The sequence below is a fragment of the Schistocerca piceifrons genome, chromosome 1 (genome assembly GCF_021461385.2).
Source record: "Schistocerca piceifrons isolate TAMUIC-IGC-003096 chromosome 1, iqSchPice1.1, whole genome shotgun sequence".
NCBI classification, from domain to species: Eukaryota; Metazoa; Arthropoda; class Insecta; order Orthoptera; family Acrididae; genus Schistocerca; species Schistocerca piceifrons.
Window position 1 is genome coordinate 188,397,919 of NC_060138.1, and position 23,972 is coordinate 188,421,890.

The following is a 23,972-nucleotide window of genomic DNA, read 5'->3' on the forward strand; positions in this document are numbered from 1 at the left end:
AGTTTTTAGTTAACTGGTACTGCACTAAGTGTTTGAACGCTTATGAGGATAATTGGAAAAAAACTTCGAACTTTAATTTGAGGAACAGGTGGTTGTTACTTTCTTTTTGTGAAATGGGTTTTTTAGAGCTTACTTGAAAATGGATGAAAATATTCGTGTCTTAAGAGAATGTTTCAAAATACTTATTATAGTGCAGAGCACTTCACTGATGTCATGTAAGATCACTTGAATTATAATATCATCTTACCCTCCCACAACAGATCTTATAATATTACTGTTATTATAAATTAGTATAAAACTTTTAAATCACATCTGCTGGTGGCAAAGTGTCTGATATGGTAAACTGGTGCATAGAAAAGTTTTACTTGCTTAATAATGAATTTGTGTTCTGCCATCCAGCATCAGATTCCCATCAGACCAATGAGACTGTTGACCGACTGTATTGTTTAGAGGCCAGTGACCAATCTCAAAATTATGCAGTTCGCATAATTACATTGCCCGGTTATTGATAGAAAAGATTGGTAAAAGAGTTCTCAGGAATGCTGAAATAAAAGTTTGATAAAGTAAATGCTGATTGAACACTAGTAGCGTTCAACTGTGGCCACAAAACAATTCAACAGCAACTCTCCTTTGCTGCAGCTTGAAAAAGTTCTAAAATGCAACATAGTAAATTGAGATGTGGCATTAGTGGAAGAGGAAAGTAGGTTTCTTGATTCAAACATGACTCTTATCCTTAAATTAACATCATTATTTAACAAAAGGTTACAGATATGAGATCAACACTTACATTTTATGAGACAGCAATCAAAAACAAATGGGGGGGGGGGGGGGGGGGGGGCACAACTTCCGCTTTTATAGTCAAAACAAATTACGGCGACTGCCTTACAACTTGCTTTGCAGAGCATTTTTTATCAAGTTTCAATATATAAACATTTCTTTATATGAACAGTAAAAAATACAGTTTTTGTATTAAGTTATAACCTTGTCTCCTTAATTTACGGATTTATTTACACAGAAAAAATTTATTCTTAATGTCTTTTACCATTAATTAAATGTTTGAGACATGTTTTATTAATTATTCAGAAAGAAACATTTCAATCTGCCCAAAATTCATGAGTTTTTAATTGTTTGAGCTGTGACAAATTTTACTTCTGAGCTGTGTTTTAATTTGAATTGATGCCAGAATTCATGACATCATTTCTGCATGGATTGGTTAAACTATGTGATGCGGAAAAATGGGTGTCTGTTGCAGTATCCAAAACGCTATATTGCATGACACTCAATGTTAGCTTCATGAACACTTCAAAAATCAGGTTGTATAATTAATTTTAAGATAAATGAGTAACACAGAAACAGTTGTTTGTGTTTTAACTGTATGAACTAGGCCTGTATGAATAATGTGTGTTAGTTGACTGCATAGTACTGCTGATATACCCTCAAAAAATTATAAGTTGTTATTATGTTACAGAGAGTATACTGGAGGTCCTAAATACGAAAATAAAACACGTGCTGATGGCAAGGTAGTAATAATTACCGGTGCTAATACAGGAATTGGAAAGGAGACAGCTCGAGAACTTGCACTCCGAGGAGCCACTGTTGTCATGGCATGTCGTGACATTCAAAAGTGTGAAAAGGTAATGTCATAAGTCCTGACATTGTATTAGCCTTATTATATATTAGTCATAATATGTACAAGTTAAACTTGAAGTACTTATAGAAGTATTTTTAAAAATGTCTGAACAAATTTCATTTGTTGTATGTCTGTTACAGTCAAGACACGAAATTGTTCTGGAAAGCAAGAATAAATATGTATATTGCAGAACATGTGACTTGGCATCGTTAACATCTATTCGAAAATTCTGTGAAAGATTTAAAAATGGTGAGCTAAACCAACTCCATAAAATAAATGATTTATTGCTTAATATAACATGACAGTTTTAGTTTCATACATTTAATAAGCACTCTTGATTTGATAAAATATGCTAATCCCAGAAACTTTCCTCGTGAAATTTACATGTTTGTTAATTGTATCACTTGCAGCTACAGTAGCATTAGGCATGCAGAGGAGTACCATAGGGCATTTAAAGCATTTGATTTGATTTATTTATTCATAAAGGGATCATTTCACAATGATATAGATTTATGAGCATAATACAATGAAAATAAATGGCTCAAAACTATTCATACACATAGAATGTATAAATATGTTTTTATGAGTATAGGACAGGTGGTCAGCAGTGGCCTTGTTGAAGGAACCACCCTGGCACGTGTCTGAAATAATTTAGAAAAGCATGGAAAACCTAAATCAGGATGGCCGGAGAGAGGAAATTCCACCCTGCTGAATATGTTCTGTGATTTACACTGTGTCGCTGCACATGCTAAGGACACCTGCTGGTGACTGTTGAACAGCATATATGCTGCTATACCCCTTGCACTCCCTCCAGGCTGTTCAGAAAACATTCTCCAGCCCTGTAAAATGTGATTTATTCATCTCGTTACATATTGTTGTTGTGGTCTACAGTCCTGAGACTGGTTTGATGCAGCTCTCCATGCTACTCTATCCTGTGCAAACTCCTTCATCTCTCAATACCTACTGCAACCTGCATCCTTCTGAATCTGCTTAGTGTATTCATGTCTTGGTCTCCCTCTATGATTTTTACCCTCCACGCTGCCCTCCAATGCTAAATTTGTGATCCCTTGATGCCTCAGAACATGTCCTACCAACCGATCCCTTCTTCTAGTCAAGTTGGGCCACAAACTTCTCTTCTCCCCAATCCTATTCAATACCTCCTCATTAGGTACGTGATCTACCTACCTAATCTTCAACATTCTTCTGTAGCACCACATTTCGAAAGCTTCTATTCTCTTCTTGTCCGAACTATTTATTGTCCATGTTTCACTTCCATACATGGCTACGCTCCATACAAATACTTTCAGAAATGACTTCCTGACACTTAAATCTATACTCGGTGTTAACAAATTTCTCTTTTTCAGAAACGCTTTCTTTGCCATTGCCAGTCTACATTTTATATCCTCTCTACTTCGACCATCATCAGTTATTTTGCTCCCCAAATAGCTAAACTCCTTTACTACTTTAAGTGTCTCATTTCCTAATCTAATTCCCTCAGCATCACCCGACTTAATGCAACTACATTCCATTATTCTCGTTTTGCTTTTGTTGATGTTCATCTTATATCCTCCTTTCAAGACACTGTCCATTCCGTTCCACTGCTCTTCCAAGTCCTTTGCTGTCTGTGACAGAATTACAATGTCATCGGCGGACCTCAAAGTTTTTATTTCTTCTCCCTGGATTTTAATACCTACGCTAAATTTTTCTTTTGTTTCCTCTACTGCTTGCTCAATATACAGATTGAATAACATCGGGGAGAGGCTACAACCCTGTCTCACTTCATTCCCAACCACTGCTTCCCTTTCATGTCCCTCGACTCTTATAACTGCCATATGATTTCTGTACAAATTGTAAATAGCCTTTCGCTCCCTCTATTTTACCCCTGCCACCTTTAGAATTTGGAAGAGAGTATTCCAGTCTACATTGTCAAAAGCTTTCTCTAAGTCTACAAACACTAGAAATGTAGGTTTGTCTTTCCTTAATCTATTTTCTAAGATAAGTCGTAAGGTCAGTATTGCCTCACGTGTTCCAACATTTCTACGGAATCCAAACTGATCTTCCCTGAGGTCGGCTTCTACCAGTTTTTCCATTCGTCTGTAAATAATTCTCGTTAGTATTTTGCAGCTGTGGCTTATTAAACTGATAGTTCGGTAATTTTCACATCTGTCAACACCTGCTTTCTTTGGGATTGGAATTATTATATTCTTCTTGAAGCCTGAGAGTATTTCGCCTGTCTCATACATCTTGCTCACCAGATGGTAGAGTTTTGTCAGGACTTGCTCTCCCAAGGCCGTCAGTAGTTCTAATGGAATGTTGTCTACTCCCGGGGCCTTGTTTCGACTCAGGTCTTTCAGTGCTCTGTCAAACTCTTCACGCAGTATCGTTTCTCCCATTTCATCTTGATTACATCCTCTTCCATTTGCATAATATTGTCATCAAGTTCATCACCCTTGTATAGACCTTCTATATACTCCTTCCACCTTTCTGGTTTCCATTCTTTGCTTAGAATTGGGTTTCCATCTTGGCTCTTGATATTCATGCAAGTGGTTCTATTTTCTCCAAAGGTCTCTTTAATTTTCCTGTAGGCAGTATCTATCATACCCCTCGTGAGATAAGCCTCTATATCCTTACATTTGTCCTCCAACCATCCCTGCTTAGCCATTTTGCACTTCCTGTCGATCTCATTTTTGAGACGTTTGTATTCCTTTCTGCCTGCTTCACTTACTGCATTTTTATATTTTCTCCTTTCATCAATTAAATTCAATATCTCCTCTGTTACCCAAGGATTTCTACTAGCCCTCGTCTTTTTACCTACTTGATCCTCTGCTGCCTTCACTACTACATCCCTCAGAGCTACCCATTCGTCTTCTACTGTATTTCTTTCCCCAATTCCTGTCAATTGTTCCCTTTTGCTCTCCCTGAAACTCTGTACAACCTCTGGTTCTTTCAGTTTATCCAGGTCCCATCTCCTTAAATTCCCACCTTTTTGCAGTTTCTTCAGGTTTAATCTACAGTTCATAACCAATAGATTGTGGTCAGAGTCCACATCTGCCCCTGGAAATGTCTTACAATTTAAAATCTGGTTCCTAAATCTCTGTCTTACCATTATATAATCTATCTGAGACCTTCTAGTATCTCCAGGGTTCTTCCATGTAAACAACCTTCTTTCATGATTCTTGAACCAAGTGTTAGCTATGATTAAGTTATGCTCTGTGAAAAATTCTACCAGGTGGCTTCCTCTTGCATATCTTTGCCCCAATCCATATTCACCTACTATATTCCCTTCTCTCCCTTTTCCTACTGTCGAATTCCAGTCACCCATGACTATTAAATTTTCGTCTCCCTCCACTACCTGAATAATTGTTTTTTATCTCATCATACATTTCTTCAATTTCTTCATCATCTGCAGAGCTAGTTGGCATATAAACTTATACTACTGTAGTAGGCATGGACTTCATGTCTATCTTGGCCAGAATAATGCATTCTCTATGCTGTTTGTAGTAGCTTACCCGCATTCCTATTTTTTTATTCATTATTAAACCTACTCCTGCATTACCCCTATTTGATTTTGTATTTATAACCTTGTATTCACCTGACCAGAAGTCTTGTTCCTCCTGCCACCGAACTTCACTAATTCCCACTATATCTAACTGTAACCCATCCATTTCCCTTTTCAAATTTTCTAACCTACCTGCCTGATTAAGGGATCTGACATTCCACGCTCCAATCCGTGTTATATGATATCCATGTAAATTGCCTATTCCACCTCAGGTAGTCAATCGTGAATAAAGAATCTGAATTTGAGTATGGAAGATGAGCATGGTACCATACACGGTCAAATACCTGTTGTCGCTGGTAGGGTAAATCATCCGTTAAGAGGGGATGTATGTAAAATTGGTCAAAAACGTTGAATCTTTTTTCCTGGCACTAGATAGTTATGTAACACATACTTTTATCAATGAAAATTTAAACTTCATTGTCTCCAATTTTCAAAGGTAGTTCATGCTACAAATTATGTAAAATCCATCTCATTTCAATTAGTGCATGATGCCATACCTCTTTTCTACATGACTCTGTCCTCGTTTGTGATATTTTATTATTTCCTTCCACCAGTGAAAACATCTGTACAGTATAGAAGGCTGTGAGCCCATTTACAAAACAATTATTTATGATTTATTAAAGAATTCCACACATGGCTGAACACAAAACTCAAACGAAAGCTTTTAGAACCTCATGGAGAAGAGATACCAAAAAACAACATTTTGTTCATCTACTCTTCTTAAAGTTTCTTCATATGATGCTAGTCTGGAGTTCGATGATGATAACACTGAAACAGTCAGGACCCTTATGAGACTAGGATTTGATGCCTGTTGCTTCACTGAAGACTTACTGAAGAAGAGTGATGATGTGCATATTGCTACTTCTTAAATGTCAATAAAATATATAGCCAAAAGGGCACAACAGAAGGATCAAACTAAAAGTAAACAAGTAGGTGAAGACCAGAAAGGCCAAGTCTGCTTGTGTCTGTATATGCGTGGATGGATATGTGTGTGTGTGCGCGCGCGAGTGTATACCCGTCCTTTTTTCCCCCTAAGATACGTCTTTCCGCTCCCGGGAGTGGAATGACTCCTTACCCTCTCCCTTAAAACCCACATCCTTTCGTCTTTCCCTCTCCTTCCCTCTTTCCTGATGAGGCAACAGTTTGTTGCGAAAGCTTGAATTTTGTGTGTATGTTTGTGTTTGTTTGTGTGTCTATCGACCTGCCAGCGCTTTCGTTTGGTAAGTCACATCATCTTTGTTTTTAGATATATAATTCTTGTAAGATAGAATGAACCAAGAGAGGTGGAAAATGAAATATTGTCTTTAAAAAACAAAACCCCATCTGGGTGGGATGAAATATCCGCAACTGGAACGAGGTTGTGTGTTATATCATTTCACTATCACTGTCAACTGTCATAAACCAATCCTTTGAGCAGGGTTGTTTTCAAATTCAACTGAAATGCACTGAGATAAAATTGTGATTCAAAAAAGGTGTGGAGAATTACCACCTTATCTCTCTTCTGCCAGTCTTTTTCAAATTGTTTGAAAAGACTGCAGCAAAACAAATGGAAAACTTCCTTACTATGAATGACATAAGTTTTAAAAACCAGTTTGGATTCCAACAAGAATAAAGCACTCTAAAAGTGGCAATAACGTTAATCAAAAAGATACGCTCACCATTAGACAAGGGTAGAAATGTTATAGGAATATTCTGTGATCTGACAAACCATCTGCTTCACTCCCTATTTCTATTTAAATTGCTGAAATAAGAAATCAGGGGCACTACTGTACAATAATTCAACTCTTACTTAATAGATAGGAAACAATGATTAACAGTACCTTCAAATTCAAGCAATTAATTTTCAAACAGGACGAAATTTCCCAAGGAGTCCCACAAGTTTTGATATTGGACCACATCTGTTCCTTTTCTATATAAACAACCTACCACTTGCTACTGATGCTCACCGAGTTTCTTTGCTAATGATACATAAATTCTAATCAAAAATGAGGTGCCTGAAAGAATTGCAGAAAGTGTTAAAAATACTTTAGAAAAAAATGGTTCAAATGGCTCTGAGTACTATGGGACCTAACATCTGTGGTCATCAGTCCCCTAGAACTTAACCTAACTAACCTAAGGACATCACACACATCCATGCCCAAGGCAGGATTCGAACCTGCGACCGTAGCGGTCGCGCGGTTCCAGACTGAGTGCCTAGAACCGCGAGACCACTGCGGCCGGCAATACTTTAGAAAAACTTGAATCTTGGTTCTATCAAAATGGACTACAACTGTATGTAACTAAAACCAAATCAATGCAATTTAAAACTAAACCATAAGTAAAATAAAACTAACTTACAATGATCAATATTTCACAGAAGCAAACCATGTAATGTTCTTAGGCCTAAATCTTGATAAAAATATAAAGGGGAACGTATACACTGCCTGTTTAGTAAATAACCTGAATAGCCTAGCATTTGTAACGTGTATTTTGCCAGGCACCACAAACAGAGATGCCAGAAGGACAGTCTATCACTGCTAAGTTGAGACTGTTATTTGTTATGCCATAATCTTCTGGGGGAATTCAGCAAGTGTTGCAGGGTTCCTAGCATTACAACAGAAAATAATTAGGAATATGTGTGTTGCCAAACAAATGGAATCCTGTTCACTACTCTTAAAAAATTTAAAAATACTATTCATTCTCTCCCTTAACACACATAACGTGTTGATTTTCTTACACAAAAATCAACATATACTTGACCTTTTCCACCAAAACTCACCACAGAGATAATTTTAACCACCAGAGCAAAATGCGTAAAAATTTACAACAAAGTAAAAGGCAGCTACATATTTAACATGGAGGTTCATGGAAAAGAGCAATAATTCTAATGAAGAAATAACTGAGCCTAGTTTCAAAGTTTGAACAAGGGAATTACAACTTTTTGTGTACTGAAATCTATAATTAATAATGTGTACTTGTATCTCAGAAATGTATATAAAATAATGTAAACATTTGTATTTCTCCTAAAATGTTACTGTAAAACCTGATATATCTCCTATACATCAGATAAAGTGATTTGAAAACTGTATGATGTGGACTCTGACCACAATCTATTGGTTATGAACTGTAGATTAAACCTGAAGAAACTGCAAAAAGGTGGGAATTTAAGGAGATGGGACCTGGATAAACTGAAAGAACCAGAGGTTGTACAGAGTTTCAGGGAGAGCAAAAGGGAACAATTGACAGGAATTGGGGAAAGAAATACAGTAGAAGACGAATGGGTAGCTCTGAGGGATGTAGTAGTGAAGGCAGCAGAGGATCAAGTAGGTAAAAAGACGAGGGCTAGTAGAAATCCTTGGGTAACAGAGGAGATATTGAATTTAATTGATGAAAGGAGAAAATATAAAAATGCAGTAAGTGAAGCAGGCAGAAAGGAATACAAACGTCTCAAAAATGAGATCGACAGGAAGTGCAAAATGGCTAAGCAGGGATGGTTGGAGGACAAATGTAAGGATATAGAGGCTTATCTCACGAGGGGTATGATAGATACTGCCTACAGGAAAATTAAAGAGACCTTTGGAGAAAATAGAACCACTTGCATGAATATCAAGAGCCAAGATGGAAACCCAATTCTAAGCAAAGAATGGAAACCAGAAAGGTGGAAGGAGTATATACAGGGTCTATACAGGGGTGATGTTCTTGAGGACAATATTATGGAAATGGAAGAGGATGTAGATGAAGATGAAATGGGAGATGGGAGATACGATACTGCGTGAAGAGTTTGACAGAGCACTGAAAGACCTAAGTCGAAACAAGGCCCCGTGAGTAGACAACATTCAATTAGAATACTGACAGCCTTGGGAGAGCCAGTCCTGACAAAACTCTACCATCTGGTGAGCAAGGTGTATGAGACAAGCGAAATTCCCTCAGACTTCAAGAAGAATATAGTAATTCCAATCCCAAAGAAAGCAGGTGTTGACAAATGTGAAGATTACCGAACTATCAGTTTAATAAGTCACAGGTGCAAAATACTAACGTGAATTCTTTACAGACGAATGGAAAAACTGGTAGAAGCCGACCTCGGGGAAGATCAGTTTGGATTCCGTAGAAATGTTGGAACATTTGAGGCAATACTGACCCTATGACTTATCTTAGAAGAAAGATTAAGGAAAGGCAAACCTACGTTTCTAGCATTTGTAGACTTAGAGAAAGCTTTTGACAATGTTGACTGGAATACTCTCTTTCAAATTCTGAATGAGGCAGGGGTAAAATAGAGGGAGCGAAAGGCTATTTACAATTTGTACAGAAACCAGATGGCAGTTATAAGAGTCAAGGGACATGAAAGGGAAGCAGTGGTTGGGAAGGGAGTGAGGCAGGGTTGTAGCCTCTCCCCAATGCTATTCAATCTGTATATTGAGCAAGCTGTAAAGGAAACGAAAGAAAAGTTCGGAGTAGGTATTAAAATCCATGGAGAAGAAATAAAAACTTTGAGGTTCGCCGATGACATTTTAATTCTGTCAGAGACAGCAAAGGACTTGGAAGAGCAGTGGAATGGAATGGACAGTGTCTTGAAAGGAGGGTATAAGATGAACATTAACAAAAGCGAAACAAGGATAATGGAATGTAGTCGAATTAAGTCGGGTGATGCTGAGGGAATTAGATTAGGAAATGAGACACTTAAAGTAGTAAAGAAGTTTAGCTATTTGGGGAGCAAAATAACTGATGATGGTCGAAGTAGAGAGGATATAAAATGTAGACTGGCAATGGCAAGGAAAGCGTTTCTGAAAAAGAGAAATTTGTTAACACCGAGTATAGATTTAAGTGTCAGGAAGTCATTTCTGAAAGTATTTGTGTGGAGTTTTGCCATGTATGGAAGTGAAACATGGACGTTAAATAGTTTAGACAAGAAGAGAATAGAAGCTTTCGAAATGTGGTACAGAAGAATGCTGAAGATTAGATGGGTAGATCACATAATTAATGAGGAGGTATTGAATAGAATTGGGGAGAAGAGGAGTTTGTGGCACAACTTGACAAGAAGAAGGGACCAGTTGGTAGGACATGTTCTGAGGTATCAGGGGATCACAAATTTAGTGGTGGAGGGCAGTGTGGAGGGTAAAAATCGTAGAGGGAGACCAAGAGATGAATACACTAAGCAGATTCAGAAGGATGTAGGCTGCAGTTGGTACTGGGAAATGAAGAAGCTTGCACACGATAGAGTAGCATGGAGAGCTGCATCAAACCAGTCTCAGGACTGAAGACCACAACAACAACAATGTATAAAGATTAATAACTGTTAATATTTTCAGCTGAATGAACAGTGGCTGCCAGTGCTCTGATCTACCAGGATTGCTCATTGCCCGTATCACTTTCTTCCGAATTTTTAGAACTTCAGTGATGTGAAGAGTGTGTCCCCATATCAGCAGTCCATACTCTATAAGTGAGTGAAAGAGTCCAAAATAAATAGCTCTTAAATATTCTTTTGTCACCAGGCTTCTCAGTTTCCACGTTAAATACGTAACTCGAGACAATTTTGTGCAGGTATGGTTGATGTGTGTTTCCCACGTTAACTTAGAGTCTCCATGAATTCCTAGAATTTTAACTGCTTTCACGTCTGCCTCTTTTGACAATCCTAGTGTAATCTGTTGGTTTTTATCAGGATTGCAAAGCAGTGTATTTGATGAGAACCAATTTGGCACTGCTTCCAGGCCATCTTGCATCACATCTTGCGGAACTGATATGTTCTCATGCTGAGCAAGCAAAGTTGCGTCATCAGCATAACAAATAACAGTATTGGGGGTACAGTGGGGTAAATAATTGACTGCAGTTATAAAAAAGAAGGGCCCAAGGACAGAACCTTGTGGGACTCCTGTCTTAACTTCTAGCAATTGTGTCTTTGTTACTGACAGAGCAAACTGCTTCCTATTGTTTAGGTGTGATTTAATTACTGCCAATGCAGAGTCTTGTACACCATAGAATTTGAGTTAAAAGAAGTGAAGCTTTATTTTTATTCCCGAAGGCAGTTATTACTTCATTCACAATTGAAAGAACAGTAGTGGTGGTATTTATTCCCTTGCGGAAGCCAAATTGGCTATTAGAGAGTAAGTTATGCGACTCAGAGTAGTAGTTTAGTTGGTTATAAAAAAGAGATTCAAATATTTTCGAGAAAATGGGAACTATTGAAACTGGTCAGTAATTTTTGAGATCATGTTTGTCCCCTTTTTTATACACTGGGATAACTTTCAATATTTTTAGAGTTGTAGGATAGACTCAAAACTCTAGACACCTGTTAAACAGAAAGGCCAATGGTTCACTAATGATTTGCACTGTTTTTTTAATTATATGGTTGGACAACCAGGAGTAGTCCATGCTCTTGGAGTTTGAGAACTTTTCCACTACCTTTGTAATCTCAGTGGGTGTGATTGTCCTCCATTTAAAGGTATTGTTTGCAGGTTGTTGTTGCTTAAATAGATCACTTGCATTAGTGTTTGTTGTTTCAATTTTGTTCCTAATATCACTTACGGAGTCCATGAAAAAACGATTAACTTTATCTGGGTCAAGTGCTATGCTATGTTCATCATTCCTGCAATGCTCTCACTAATTAACTCTACCACCCTCCCATTCCCAGTCCTGTTAAGGTGCAGACCATGCCAAGTGTAGCCCCATCTCCAAAATATACCACCAACTGGCATCAGTGCTATGTTGACCCAGGCCAGCAGTTATCAGCATCATTCCCAGCTCTGTACTGACTTGCTGTACCACACTGGCAAGACCGGGCCAGTTGTGCTGCCAAAACACAGATGTCTGCTTGTGTCTGTGTATGTGCGGATGGATATGTGTGTGTGTGCGAGTGTGTACCTGTCCTTTTTTCCCCTGAGGTAAGTCTTTCCGCTCCCGGGATTGGAATGACTCCTTACCCTCTCCCTTAAAACCCACATCCTTTTGTCTTTCCCTCTCCTTCCCTCTTTCCTGATGAAGCAAGTCTCAGAGTAGCAAACATTGTTATGTATTCAGTGGAAATGGATACAAATTGATAGTAATGAGAAAGCAGTATGAGATCATTTTCTAGAATTATTTGAAGCACCATTCATGTAAAACAGCTTAAGGATGTAAATCTGTTGGCAAAACCTCAGGCATAATTTTCATCACAAAACTTAAGTCACAGAACAAGGACTCTTAAGCACCAGAAAATCCTCAGCAGTATGTTGAGCAGCTGTTGGATAGTGTTAAGGTTATTTTTTGGTAAAAGAATTGTGTTACATTTTTTAAACCAGGCATTACTCCCAAAACTGTTGATGGTTAGTTGTAGATCTGAAATATGTTTATCTCATTTGTGGATCAAATGGCAGAAGTGAAATGATAGTGTTGATGTTATCAGTAAGATAGGGCAGTGGCACACAAACCTCACATGCGACCTTGGCAGAAGAGGACAATCAGCAAAGGAAGTAAAATCTCCTGGCTTTCTCTCTCCCTTTGTGGAGCAAGTTGAAGTGCCAGGTATACTTAAATAATCATGAGCCTGGAAGAGAGACAGCAGAACAATGAAAATTCTATTCCTTCCACCCGCCAGCCAGAGCTACTAAGTTTGTCTCATAGTTTGATAAATCACGCACAGTTCCAAATTGACATCAGTGGATTTCTATCATCATCTGTAAAGAACAATTCTATTCTTTAACCAATGTATTTATTTTGTGACAGACGTATAAGCATTTTTGGAGACATCTCTATTTTGGCCACACTGTATTTACTTCCAAGAATACAAGGGCTATCCACAAAGTACATTACGTTTTGGAATTAAAAATAAATAAAGTATTGGAAAATTTTTTTATTATATACAGATGAAAGCCACACTTAAATACTACTTTTCTACATAGTTGCCATTTAAATTAAGGCACTTATCGTAGCGATGGACGAGCTTGGAAATTCCTTCGTCATAAAATTCGGCCGCCTGCGCCTTCAACCACGTGGTTACCTCTTCTTGAAGCTGGGCGTCGTCATCAAAACGCTGCATAGCCAACCACTTCTTCATTGCTGGGAATAAGTGGAAGTCGCTCGATGCCAGGTCAGGACTGTACAGCGGATGAGGAAACAACTCCCACTTAAAAGATTTGAAAACTTCACGAGTGGCATTTGCCGTGTGGGCCCGGGCGTTGCCGTGAATCAGCAAGATCTTTGAGCCCAACTTTCCCCTGCGCTTGTTTTGTATTGCTCTTCTGAGGTTGTGCAGAGTTTGGCAATACCTTTGAGAGTTTATTGTAGTGCCTCTTTCCAGGAAATCCATAAAAATCACACCTTTTCTGTCCCAAAAGACATTCGCCACATGGTTGAAGGCGCAGGCGGCCGAATTTTATGACGAAGGAATTTCCAAGTTCGTCCATCGCTACGATAAGTGCCTTAATTTAAATGGCAACTATGTAGAAAAGTAGTATTTAAGTGTGGCTTTCATCCGTATATAATAAAAAAAATTTCCAATACTTTATTTATTTTTAATTCCAAAACGTAATGTACTTTGTGGATAGCCCTCGTATAATGAATACAAGGAATGCTGAAACTTGCGAAAGAATAATTTTAATATTATCTCTTGCAAAATAAGTGATTAACATTTCTTGCTGTAATTGTTTTCAGAGTCAATACTGTGTGTTCCAGGTGATGATGCAAGAAAAGGGTGAAGTTGTTATTTTCTGCCTACACATACCTTCAAATGATCTGCCAAGCTTTAGATCCTCATTTGACAAATGAGTCTCTAATTATTCTCCATTTATTTTCTCATGACTCTTGCTATGTTTCACTGTTCAGTCATCTTACTGAACAAAGTGCCACAATGGTTCAGACACTGAAGTTAGGTTGAAATCTCTTTTGAGCCAAGTTCATGTATGTTTTCCATTCTTGCTCTAAATCACATTTATTGGATGTCCGGAAGGTTCCTTTAAAAAGAGCCACAGCCAATTACTCCCCACAGCTTGGTCAGTCCAAGCTGTCTCCAGTGAATTTCTACCTGTAATGACATTGTTGTTAACAAGGAATTCTAATATTCCTTCCATTAGCTTGTCATTTTCTGCTGCCAGTGAAACAGTTGCATCTGTATCAAATTCATTATGCAATGAAAGATTTGATGTGCTCTTTTCCACAGATATTTGTAATTCAGTCCCTTGGTTCCTCTGAACATCAGTGTAAGGATTTTATTAATATTTATAAAAGCACATTGGAAAATGAAGTTTAAATTTTCATGGCTAAAAGTGCTTATTTCTCCAAAGTGGAACCAAATGCCTTCTCTAAACCACTATGATACGCAAACTCTTGCACTTGTTCCATTGTATCATACTCTTAGGCTTCTGTCAACTGCACAGAATCCCAGATAGTGTTTCACATACCACCACATGAAATCGGCACACAGTTCAGTAGGTCAAATTTTCAAACTTGATGACTCACAAATACTTTCTCAGCTAAGTTGTATCAACAGATGCAAACTGCAGAACACATTCTGTCAGCTTCATGCCACACTCAGTAGCACCAATCCAATAAATGTGAAAGTTTTATTAGTTGCGATGGTATATGTTGTGAAGTAATTTATGTTAAGTGACAACTTATATAAACTGAAGGGGAAAGGAAATGAAAGGGAAAGAACTAATGATATCAGCAACATTGAGACTCTACGTAGAATCAGTGGTGACGAGTGAAATTGTTAGCAAGCTCCCCGGCTGGCCCACACTTCCACCTAGCGTCACCTGTCCACAGCCCCTGACCATGTCTTCTTTGATGGAGGTCAAACGTAAATGTGCATCCACACTGAAGGTTGTTTATTCATTGCGCACTGAGGCAAATCAAGTATACGAATATGCAATGTCTGTTTGTTTGGACATGTCCAAAAGAACAGACGCCATACGTGATCTGCAGGGTGCCAAGATATACTGCACATTTGCAATAAACTCTATGTCTGGGTGGTAAAGAGGTTAACACAACTGCCTAGTAAGCAGGAGATCCCTGGTTTGAGTCTGAGTCCGGCATACATTTTGACTCGTCACCACTGATTCCACATAAAGTGCTGATGCAGCCGATGTCATTAGTTCCTTTCATTTCTCCCTCCCCTCCACCTTCAATTTACATAATATGTGTCACAGGTGTGGGTTACATGTGGTGTTTGTTCTTTCAGACATGTTCAAATGAATAGAAACCAAGCATTCACGTAAGTGACATCTTGATAACTTTGTTCATACTACATTTTTAAGTAGTTGACGTATATGTGTTTTGTTAATATGGGTAATGAATTATTGGGCCAGTGGCTTCCGTAACTGATAGGACTGCTCTTGCTCTCTATATTCATAAATGACACCACAGAGAGGGTGAGCAGCAACCTGCTGCTGTTTGCTGATGACCCAATGATGTACAAGAAGGTGTCGTCGTTGAGTGACTATAGGATGATGTAAGATAACTGAGACAAAATTCTAGTTGGTTGGTGAATGACAGCTTGCTGTAAATGTAGAAAAATGTAAATTAATGCAGATGATTAAGAAAAACAGTCCCATAATGTTCGAATACAGAATTAGTGGTGCCCTGCTTAACATGGTCATAATGATTAAATCTCTAGATGCAACATTGTGAAACAGTATGAAAGTGAGTATGCATATGACGACAGGAGTAGGGTAGGTAAATGGTTGACTTTGGTGTATTGGGAAAATTTTAGGAAAAAGTGGTTTGTAAAGAAGACTTTGTATGGAGCACTAGTGTGACCCATTCTTGAATACTGCTCCATTGTTTGCCATCTCAACAAGGTCAGATTGAAAGAAGACACTGAAACAATTCAAACGCAGTCTACTAGATTTGTTACCAATCGAGTCGATCAACATGTTTGTATAATGGAAGTGCTTTGTGAAGTCAAATAGGAATTCCTGGAGGAAAGATGACATTTTTCCTGAGACACTATTGAGGAAATGTAGGGAACCGGTATTTCAAGTTGACTGTCAGTCAGTTCTACTACTGCCAACATCCATTTCATAGAAGGACCACAAAGATAAAGTAAGAGAAATAAGGGCTTGTACGGAGGCTTAGTCGTTTTTCCCTCACTCTATTTGCAAGTGGAACAGGGAGAAAATGAAGAGTAGTGCCATCACTGTACAGTGACTTGTGGAGCATCTATGTAGATTTAGAGGTAAATGAGGAAACAGGACTGATGAAGCCTGCCAGAGAAAGATGCGGTCAACAGTCTGCAGGATATGTGGATAGTGAATGCCTAGTGTACAAGCAGCTCATATGAGAAAACTTTGTGGTCTGCCTCTTCAAAGCAAATGACTCAAACAGATTTCTATTCTGGTCTCTTTCCATTTAACTAATGTACCATCTAAAAGTAGGCTGCCCCAGCTTGTGATCTCCTTGTTGCACTGCACAGCACTCCCTGCTCCATAGAGCATTGTCACTGGTTGTGAACAGACAAATGTGCCGGCGACACGTAGCACGACAGGTGGTACTGCGAGCCTTTTGATCTGCCTGACACTCTGTACATGATCAACATCCAAATACTCTTTAGCTGCTACGACATGTGTCATATTACTTTAAGAAAATAGAAAGTTAAGGAAATAAATAAAAAACAACTATTTTAAGAGAAATTTAAGTGTTTATTGAGCTTCTGAAATTTTAAATTTTCTGTTCAAAACAAGCAGAAATATCTGGCAGCATAGTGTTTGCAGCCTTATTACAGAGAATGTTCTTCATTATTGTGTCCTGAAGAAGAGATCGTTCCTTGATTTTTATTCTTTTCATTGCTGAGAAAAGCTACTCTCAACGATTTGTAGATCCAAACATACGTATCATCTGTGCAGCTTGGGACATGTTCTTTGCTGATGATTGATACCACCTTGACAAATACAGTGTGTTGTAATATCTGTCTTTCAGAAAATTTGAATTTTCCGAGTCTTTAACTTCTAACTGCAGTGATGATGGCAGCTCATCAAGTGGAAGTGAGAAAAGTGTGCTGAACAATTTCGTTTCCACTTCCAAAGTGGTAAGCTCTTGGTATCTTGTTTCAAAAGACGTGATGACTTTTTTTTACCCTGGCTTGGTAAATGCTGAAACTGTTACTTTCAGATAGTTTTAAAGCAGCCAGAGAATTGAAGAATGTTTAAATTCCATTACTCATTTGCTTCTCATGCAAACATAACTTTTTTGATCGTGCATTTCAAGTTATCAGCAGCTGTTCAGCCTCAACAACAAATTTAAATTGTTGAGATACAAAGTAATATATCAGCTGGGAACACTAGGTCTGATATCCATATTAATCTTTCAAGCAGTGCATTTCTCCCCATTATGTCAAAAAAGAGAGTTATTTTCTCGTGAATGGGAAAGAAAACATCAAGGATTTTTCCCGACTAAGCCAACAATCTGTGTGTGGAAGGTATGTCGCCACACTCCGCTTCCATATCTTTCAGGAATCCTTTGAAATGGCAGTGGTTTGCTTCATGCCGCCACACAAAATTCACTTATTTGACCAGGACTTGCATTACAGCATCTAGTTTCACTATTTTAGCACACAGTGCATCTTGAGAATGAAAAATGAACCGTAAAAACATCAATCTGAAATTCACTTTTGGTTTTATTTTTTAAATGCGAAGCAAAATCTTTATGACGTCCAATCATTTGTTCTACACTACCTGTGGTTACAGAGTGGAACTTATCCCACAGCAAATGCATCTTGTCCACTGATTGACAAACAACTTCAAAAATATCAGCTCCTGTGGCATTATAATCAAGCAGTACCTAATCTGAGACTTCCTGAGTTACTATAGTTCAATTCTTTTATCTTGGCGGCTCGCGCATGCCCGCCTAGACGCGGGAGATTGCTGCGTTGCCAGTTGCACACGACGCACGCGCCAATAGAAGCAGCGCCATAGTATAGCATAGTTCGCAAGCTTACGTGTAGGGGGGAGCGCGCAGTTCGTGAAGTAAAGCCACCACGGCCGCATTAACCCTTTCGCTGCTACAAAGATGTGCTCCCTGCATTCCGCGCTGTGAACGATTTTGTCACTGCACTGCTCGCCTGTGCAGACACATTGTGTTCCGACTGCTTTGACACTCTTTTATCATTCGATTCCACAAAAACTATTTGGCTCAAAAATTAGATTTTTACCTATCTTCTTGACTGATACCTTCCCCCCATAAATGACTTAATTTTGTTTCGATGTTCAACGCAGTTATTATGCAGCATTAAATATACTAAACCATTGCACGAAATTTTGAAGAGTTTGCAGAGGTAAAAGTCCATAGAGTATACTTTCCGGATGGTTGATTTTAGTTGCCACAATGTTGAGAATGAAATGTGGACAAGATACCTATATATTTCATTTAATTTAAGTACCACATAAGTGTCGTATGTAATATTGAGAAATATTCCACCTTTCGCGACTGTAACAAAAGGTTTACTTACACTGGGCACGTTTGGCTTTATTTTAAAGCACTTCAATCAATCAAAAGGAAGTAGACAAAATACATTAAACAAAACTGTGGACTTACAAAAACATTAGGACTTGAATATACCGTCTGTCAGTGAAGTGCTCAGAGCTATGTCAAATATAATTTTGTGTGTGGCACGTACAAACAGCATTTATTTGCTAAAACACTGATGAGCCAACACAAACGTTGAATATTGTGCTACCGCAGCACAAAACTACGAAAGGTGACTTGGCAATGGAGGACACAAAATACATGATGCTTCAAAAGAGAGAAACGCGTCTGGTCTAAATAAGTCGCTTATTACAGTTGCAGAAGAGGGATATATTTCAATACCATTGGTAAAACTGCGACTGTGGAACAAAAACAAGAAATAGAACATGAATACCATTGTGTATGTGCCATACCTTTCACTGATGGAAGTGCTTTAAAATAAAGCCAAACGCGCCGTGTGTAAATAAAACTTTTATTACAGTCGCGAAAGACGGAATATTTCTCAATATTACATACGACACCTATGTGGTACTTAAATTAAATGAGAAATTGTTATACAGTAAATATTATATGAAATTTAGGTATCTTGTTCACATTTCATTCTCAACATTGTGGCAACTAAAATCGACCATACGGAAAGTATACGCTATGGACTTTTACCTTTACAAACTCTTCAAAATTTCGTGCAATGGTTTACTACATTTAATGCTGCACATCAAAACAAAATTAAGTCATTTATGGGGGGAAGGTATCAGTCAAGAAGACGTGTAAAAATCAAATTTTTTGGCCAAATAGTTTTTGGAAATCGAATGATAAGTGTGTCAAAGCAGTAGGAACACCATGTGTCTGCACAGGCGAGAAGTGCAGTGATGACAAAATCGCACACAGCGCGGAATGCGGGGAGCACGTGTCTGCAGCAGCGAAAAAGTTAATGAAGAGGCAAAGCACTAGAAATTTCGTTCAAACGAATAAAATTCGTGAAGTAAGCCACTCCAATATTGTTTTTAAATAAAGAAAATATTAAGCATCGCACAAGATTTGAGCTCATAACCTTTCACTTGGCAGCCCAACACCTTAACTGTTCCGCTATCTCACCTCATCAGACAGTGTAACTCCATAAGGACTCTAACACGTCACGCAACTACTTATAAACACTGTTGGTATGACTATGAATTACTCACGCTTCGTCGAAGTACGATAGGAAATAAACAATTACCGCTGTTGTTTATTTCGAAAAAGCAGTTCGTTAGATTGAAACAAACACCTTTCTTTGCTATCGCCTGAATTAGGAGTCTTATTGCTTGTTTGGTTTAATTAATAGAATATGAAGCAATTGGTATAAAGAATGCTTTTTCCAAACTTTCTATAAAAGAAAGTCTGCTATCAAGACATTGCTTTTGTTCTATTACTTTATTTATGACTGAACGTTTCTAAAACTGAAGACACTCGTCCGTGCTCTGCACTGCAGTCGAGATGTGGCAACGTCGTTCTCTGTTCATTGGCTGACTGTGTTTTGTGACGTCAGATGCGCAGAACGAACCTAAACTCGGCTGCCAAGATATATGACGCGCACTTTAGTAGCTCCATATCGACACACATGCACAAATATTGAAAGCTGAGCTTCAGATATATCTGTGCTTTTGTCAAGTGTGTGCAAAGGTACAACAAAGATAATGAGACATTGTCCTCCCTTCAACTGCCTGCAGCTCCCTTGGAAACAAACATTCTGTAATTTCTGCCATACATGAAATTATGAGAGGTCCCACTGAAAGGATCTTGCCACTCACCGCTATGAAATGAGTGACTTTGTAATTTCCTTGAACTGCTACTTCACTTGCATTTTCTTCACTGTCAATCACCTGAAAAGTATAAACACACTACAATAAATGAACTATGCTGTATATTTTTTTCTGTATTAAGAATTCTTTTGCTAACTTACGTCTCTTGTTATGTTGTTCTTAAGCCTGCTAATGTGGAAAAAAAACTTATCACCATTGTTTCAAATTGTTATTTATACAAATCTTTTGCTGTGGATGAGGCATGGGTCTGCCACTTCCAGGCAAAAATTAAATGTCAATAAAAGCATTGGGTGGCAGTCACTGGCCCAGCACAATATTTTGAAATATTTTGAAGTGGATTTCATCCAGAAGAAGCCTTTTTGAGACACAAGAGGGATCCTTCTCATTAATCACTTTAAAAATAAGTGACAAATAGAGTGGGAGTTTTCTAAGAATGAACTGTATTAAAAAAGAGAGCAATTTCGACAAATGCCGAGTCTTTTGCTACCAGGCTGTAAAATGTTTTATTTGCTCTCATATTGTGCTCTACCTAAATTTTAATACAATAATCTGATCTTCAAACTTTTTGATGGTTTCATTTTAATGTGTTCAGCTTTTGATGCAGTATAAAACCATTAAATACTGAAGAACTATTTCCCCCCCACCCCACGCCCCCACCCCCTCCCCCACTCTATGAGATAATTTTTCTTGTTTCAGATTTTTCTGAGAAACATAAGTAAGCCTTTTTTTGTTTGCATTTTTTTTTTATAAATTCACACTTTTTCCCCCTTTCATATGCTCGTTTACTTAAGGGTTCCTTGTTGAGGTTGGGTGGGAGATAACTGTGTTTCCTCCACATAGCCAAGTAGAATTCAGAGGAAATATGAATTGTCAGCAGTGTATATTAACCGGCAATCCGCATCTTATGTAGTCTACTTGATGGAAAGACTGCGCCGTAGGGTGGGAGGATCAGAATTTAAAATAACATAATTTTTTGGCCAGAAAATTATGTTTCAGATCACCAGTCAGCTCTGTGTTCATTTGAAACTTGTTAGTTTTCTGAAGTCTTGTGAGAAAAACTCAAGATTCTCAGACTGTCTCATTACTGTAGTGATATGCCTGTAAGAAGGCAGATGGTAACATGATCCACAGCAGCAAGGACCAGTTTACCACGTGATGCTCCAGCAGTAGCATCATTCTGCTATGGATAGCTGTAGTGTGAACATTAGGGTACAAATGGAAAATTTAGTGCTGATTTTTGTGTTAGTTCAGGTATGGTGAAGATCATAGCCACTATAGCATTTATTGTACCCATAATAAAGTAGACTTATTAAGTATTACATTAACAGGCAATAGCAATAGATTTTTGACCATGTAAAGTTTTCATGGAAAAGTCAGAAACATAAACAGTAACAGTGGCTTAATTTGGCACTTAACCCAGTGTTGCCAGTTATCAGGATAAGCAACAGCTGTAGCATGGCACAATATTGCAAAGTATTCTGTCTCTGCCTGCACATAATACATAATGCAGCTGCCTTCTTAATTGCACACCATTGTAGGTGTGGTTTATTGAGATACAATGGAACTGTCATCATTCATCTGCTTAAAGTTTCATAATTCATTACCAAACCAGTTACTACTGATAAAAGTTTGCTTTCTGTTGTAGCAAATACAGTCTATTTACATATAATAATATTTAGATATATATTGAATTGTTTGTTTTGTTTCATATATTCAGAGCACAAACGACTTGACATACTAATCAACAATGCTGGAGTAATGAGATGTCCTCTTTCAAGAACTAAAGATGGAATTGAAACACAGCTTGGAGTGAATCACATGGGTCATTTTTTATTGACTAACTTGTTGCTAGATATAATCAAGGCAAGTTCACCTGTAAATTACACTCACTAATCTGTGACATTATCACGATTCTAGTTTCCATAATAGTGTGATAATATTGTGTGTAAATTATTGCAGCAACGGAAATTTGTTGGCAGGCTTCTGCACCAAGCAGGATAATTAATATATCAAGTATAGCACACAAACGAGGAAAAATAAACATAGAAGATCTAAACAGTGAGAAACAGTATGATCCTGGAGAGGCTTACAATCAGAGCAAGCTGGCAAATGTGCTTTTTACAAAGGAACTCGCAAAGAGACTGGAAGGTAAGTCTGTATTTCTGAACTGCAGTTTGACATAAACAATCATGGAAATTGATGCTAAATGTTTAGGAAGTGGCTCTAAAACCCTACTGCTAAGACACAGCCAGCCAGCTGCTGTGTTAATAATCTCTGCAACTGAGTGGAGAAATTTAGGGGCCCCATAATAGCCTAGGCACGTACTATTCACAGGAAGCAGCTGCTTTGGTAGTGCAGTATGTATGTGAGCATAATTTTTTTTAAGAACAGAGAACTACTCCTTAGGTTCATCTGTTATATGCTGTTTTCAGAGAAATCATCTACATTAATTACTATAGGAAACCTTTAACATTGTAAAATAAAAATAAAGATTAAATGTTAATGTGGTATTAATTAACTGCAAGAGCATCTGAGAATCAATCTCACATGTAATATCAGTAATGCCCACATGGTACTATACACAGAAAGATGGCTGAACACCGAAATGAATAGCAATGAAATCTTAGAATATATGTCACAAGGCTAGTTAGACAACAATAGTGCTGGCATATTCACTGCAAAGAATTGGATCATACCTAGTGTGTTTATTACACATACCAAATCAAAAATAATTAGGCAATATGGCAGTGCTGGTGTTATTCTGATGATGATGATGATGATGATGATGATGATAATGATGATGATGCACTGCAGCGACCACAGCCATTACTAAACACATCAGATGAATTCGCAATTGCGAATAATGACTACCATAAGCTGTAGAGTGGAGTGACGACAATGAAAATTTGTGCCGGACCGGGCCTTGAACCTGGATTTCCCACTTATCGCGAGTGGTTGCCTTACCATTTGGCTATCCGTACACGACTCAAGGCCACACCCAAACTTCCATTTGCCATCAACCATACGTCTATAATCTGTACTCACACATCCACTACGTGTATTCTCGTAGATATCAGACATTGTGCTTCAAAGTCGCATACCCGGTATTGGCAAATAAATACAATATTGCAGTTCCGGTGTTATTCTGATGATGATGATGCACTGTGGTGACCACAGCCATTACTAAACACATCAGATGAATTCTCAATTGCAAATAATGACTACCATCAGCAGTAGAATGGAATGATGGCAATGAAAATTTGTGCCAGACCAGTATGGAAGTTTGAGTCTGGCTGTGAGTCATGCACTGTTAGCCAAATGGGCGTTATCTTAAGTCGAAACTGCAGAAATTGAACTTATTTACCTTCCAGGTGCCAATTTTTAATGTTGTGTTCATGATTTTGTAGTGGTAGTTCTGAAAGAACTGTGTAGCTCAGGTGCGGAACGAGGTTTCTGTGTGTTGGAGTTCGACAAAAACAAGTGTGCTATGGCTGTTCAACGGATGTTCAGAACCAAGTACGGTAAGAAGCCACCAACAAGAAAGACCATTTACCACTGGCACATCAAATTTATTACA

At 38.1% G+C, this 23,972-nt stretch overlaps 1 protein-coding gene across 1 annotated transcript in view; it reads left to right on the forward strand.

Moving 5' to 3' along the window:
• Nucleotides 1-23,972, forward strand: part of LOC124789949 (retinol dehydrogenase 13-like) — a 77,080-nt gene that overhangs the window by 43,151 nt on the left and 9,957 nt on the right. Inside the window, exons 2-5 of the mRNA XM_047257482.1 lie at nucleotides 1,469-1,634; nucleotides 1,771-1,879; nucleotides 22,113-22,258; nucleotides 22,375-22,543. Of these exons, the coding sequence (XP_047113438.1) occupies nucleotides 1,469-1,634; nucleotides 1,771-1,879; nucleotides 22,113-22,258; nucleotides 22,375-22,543 (590 nt within the window). The remainder of the gene's footprint in view (nucleotides 1-1,468; nucleotides 1,635-1,770; nucleotides 1,880-22,112; nucleotides 22,259-22,374; nucleotides 22,544-23,972) is intronic.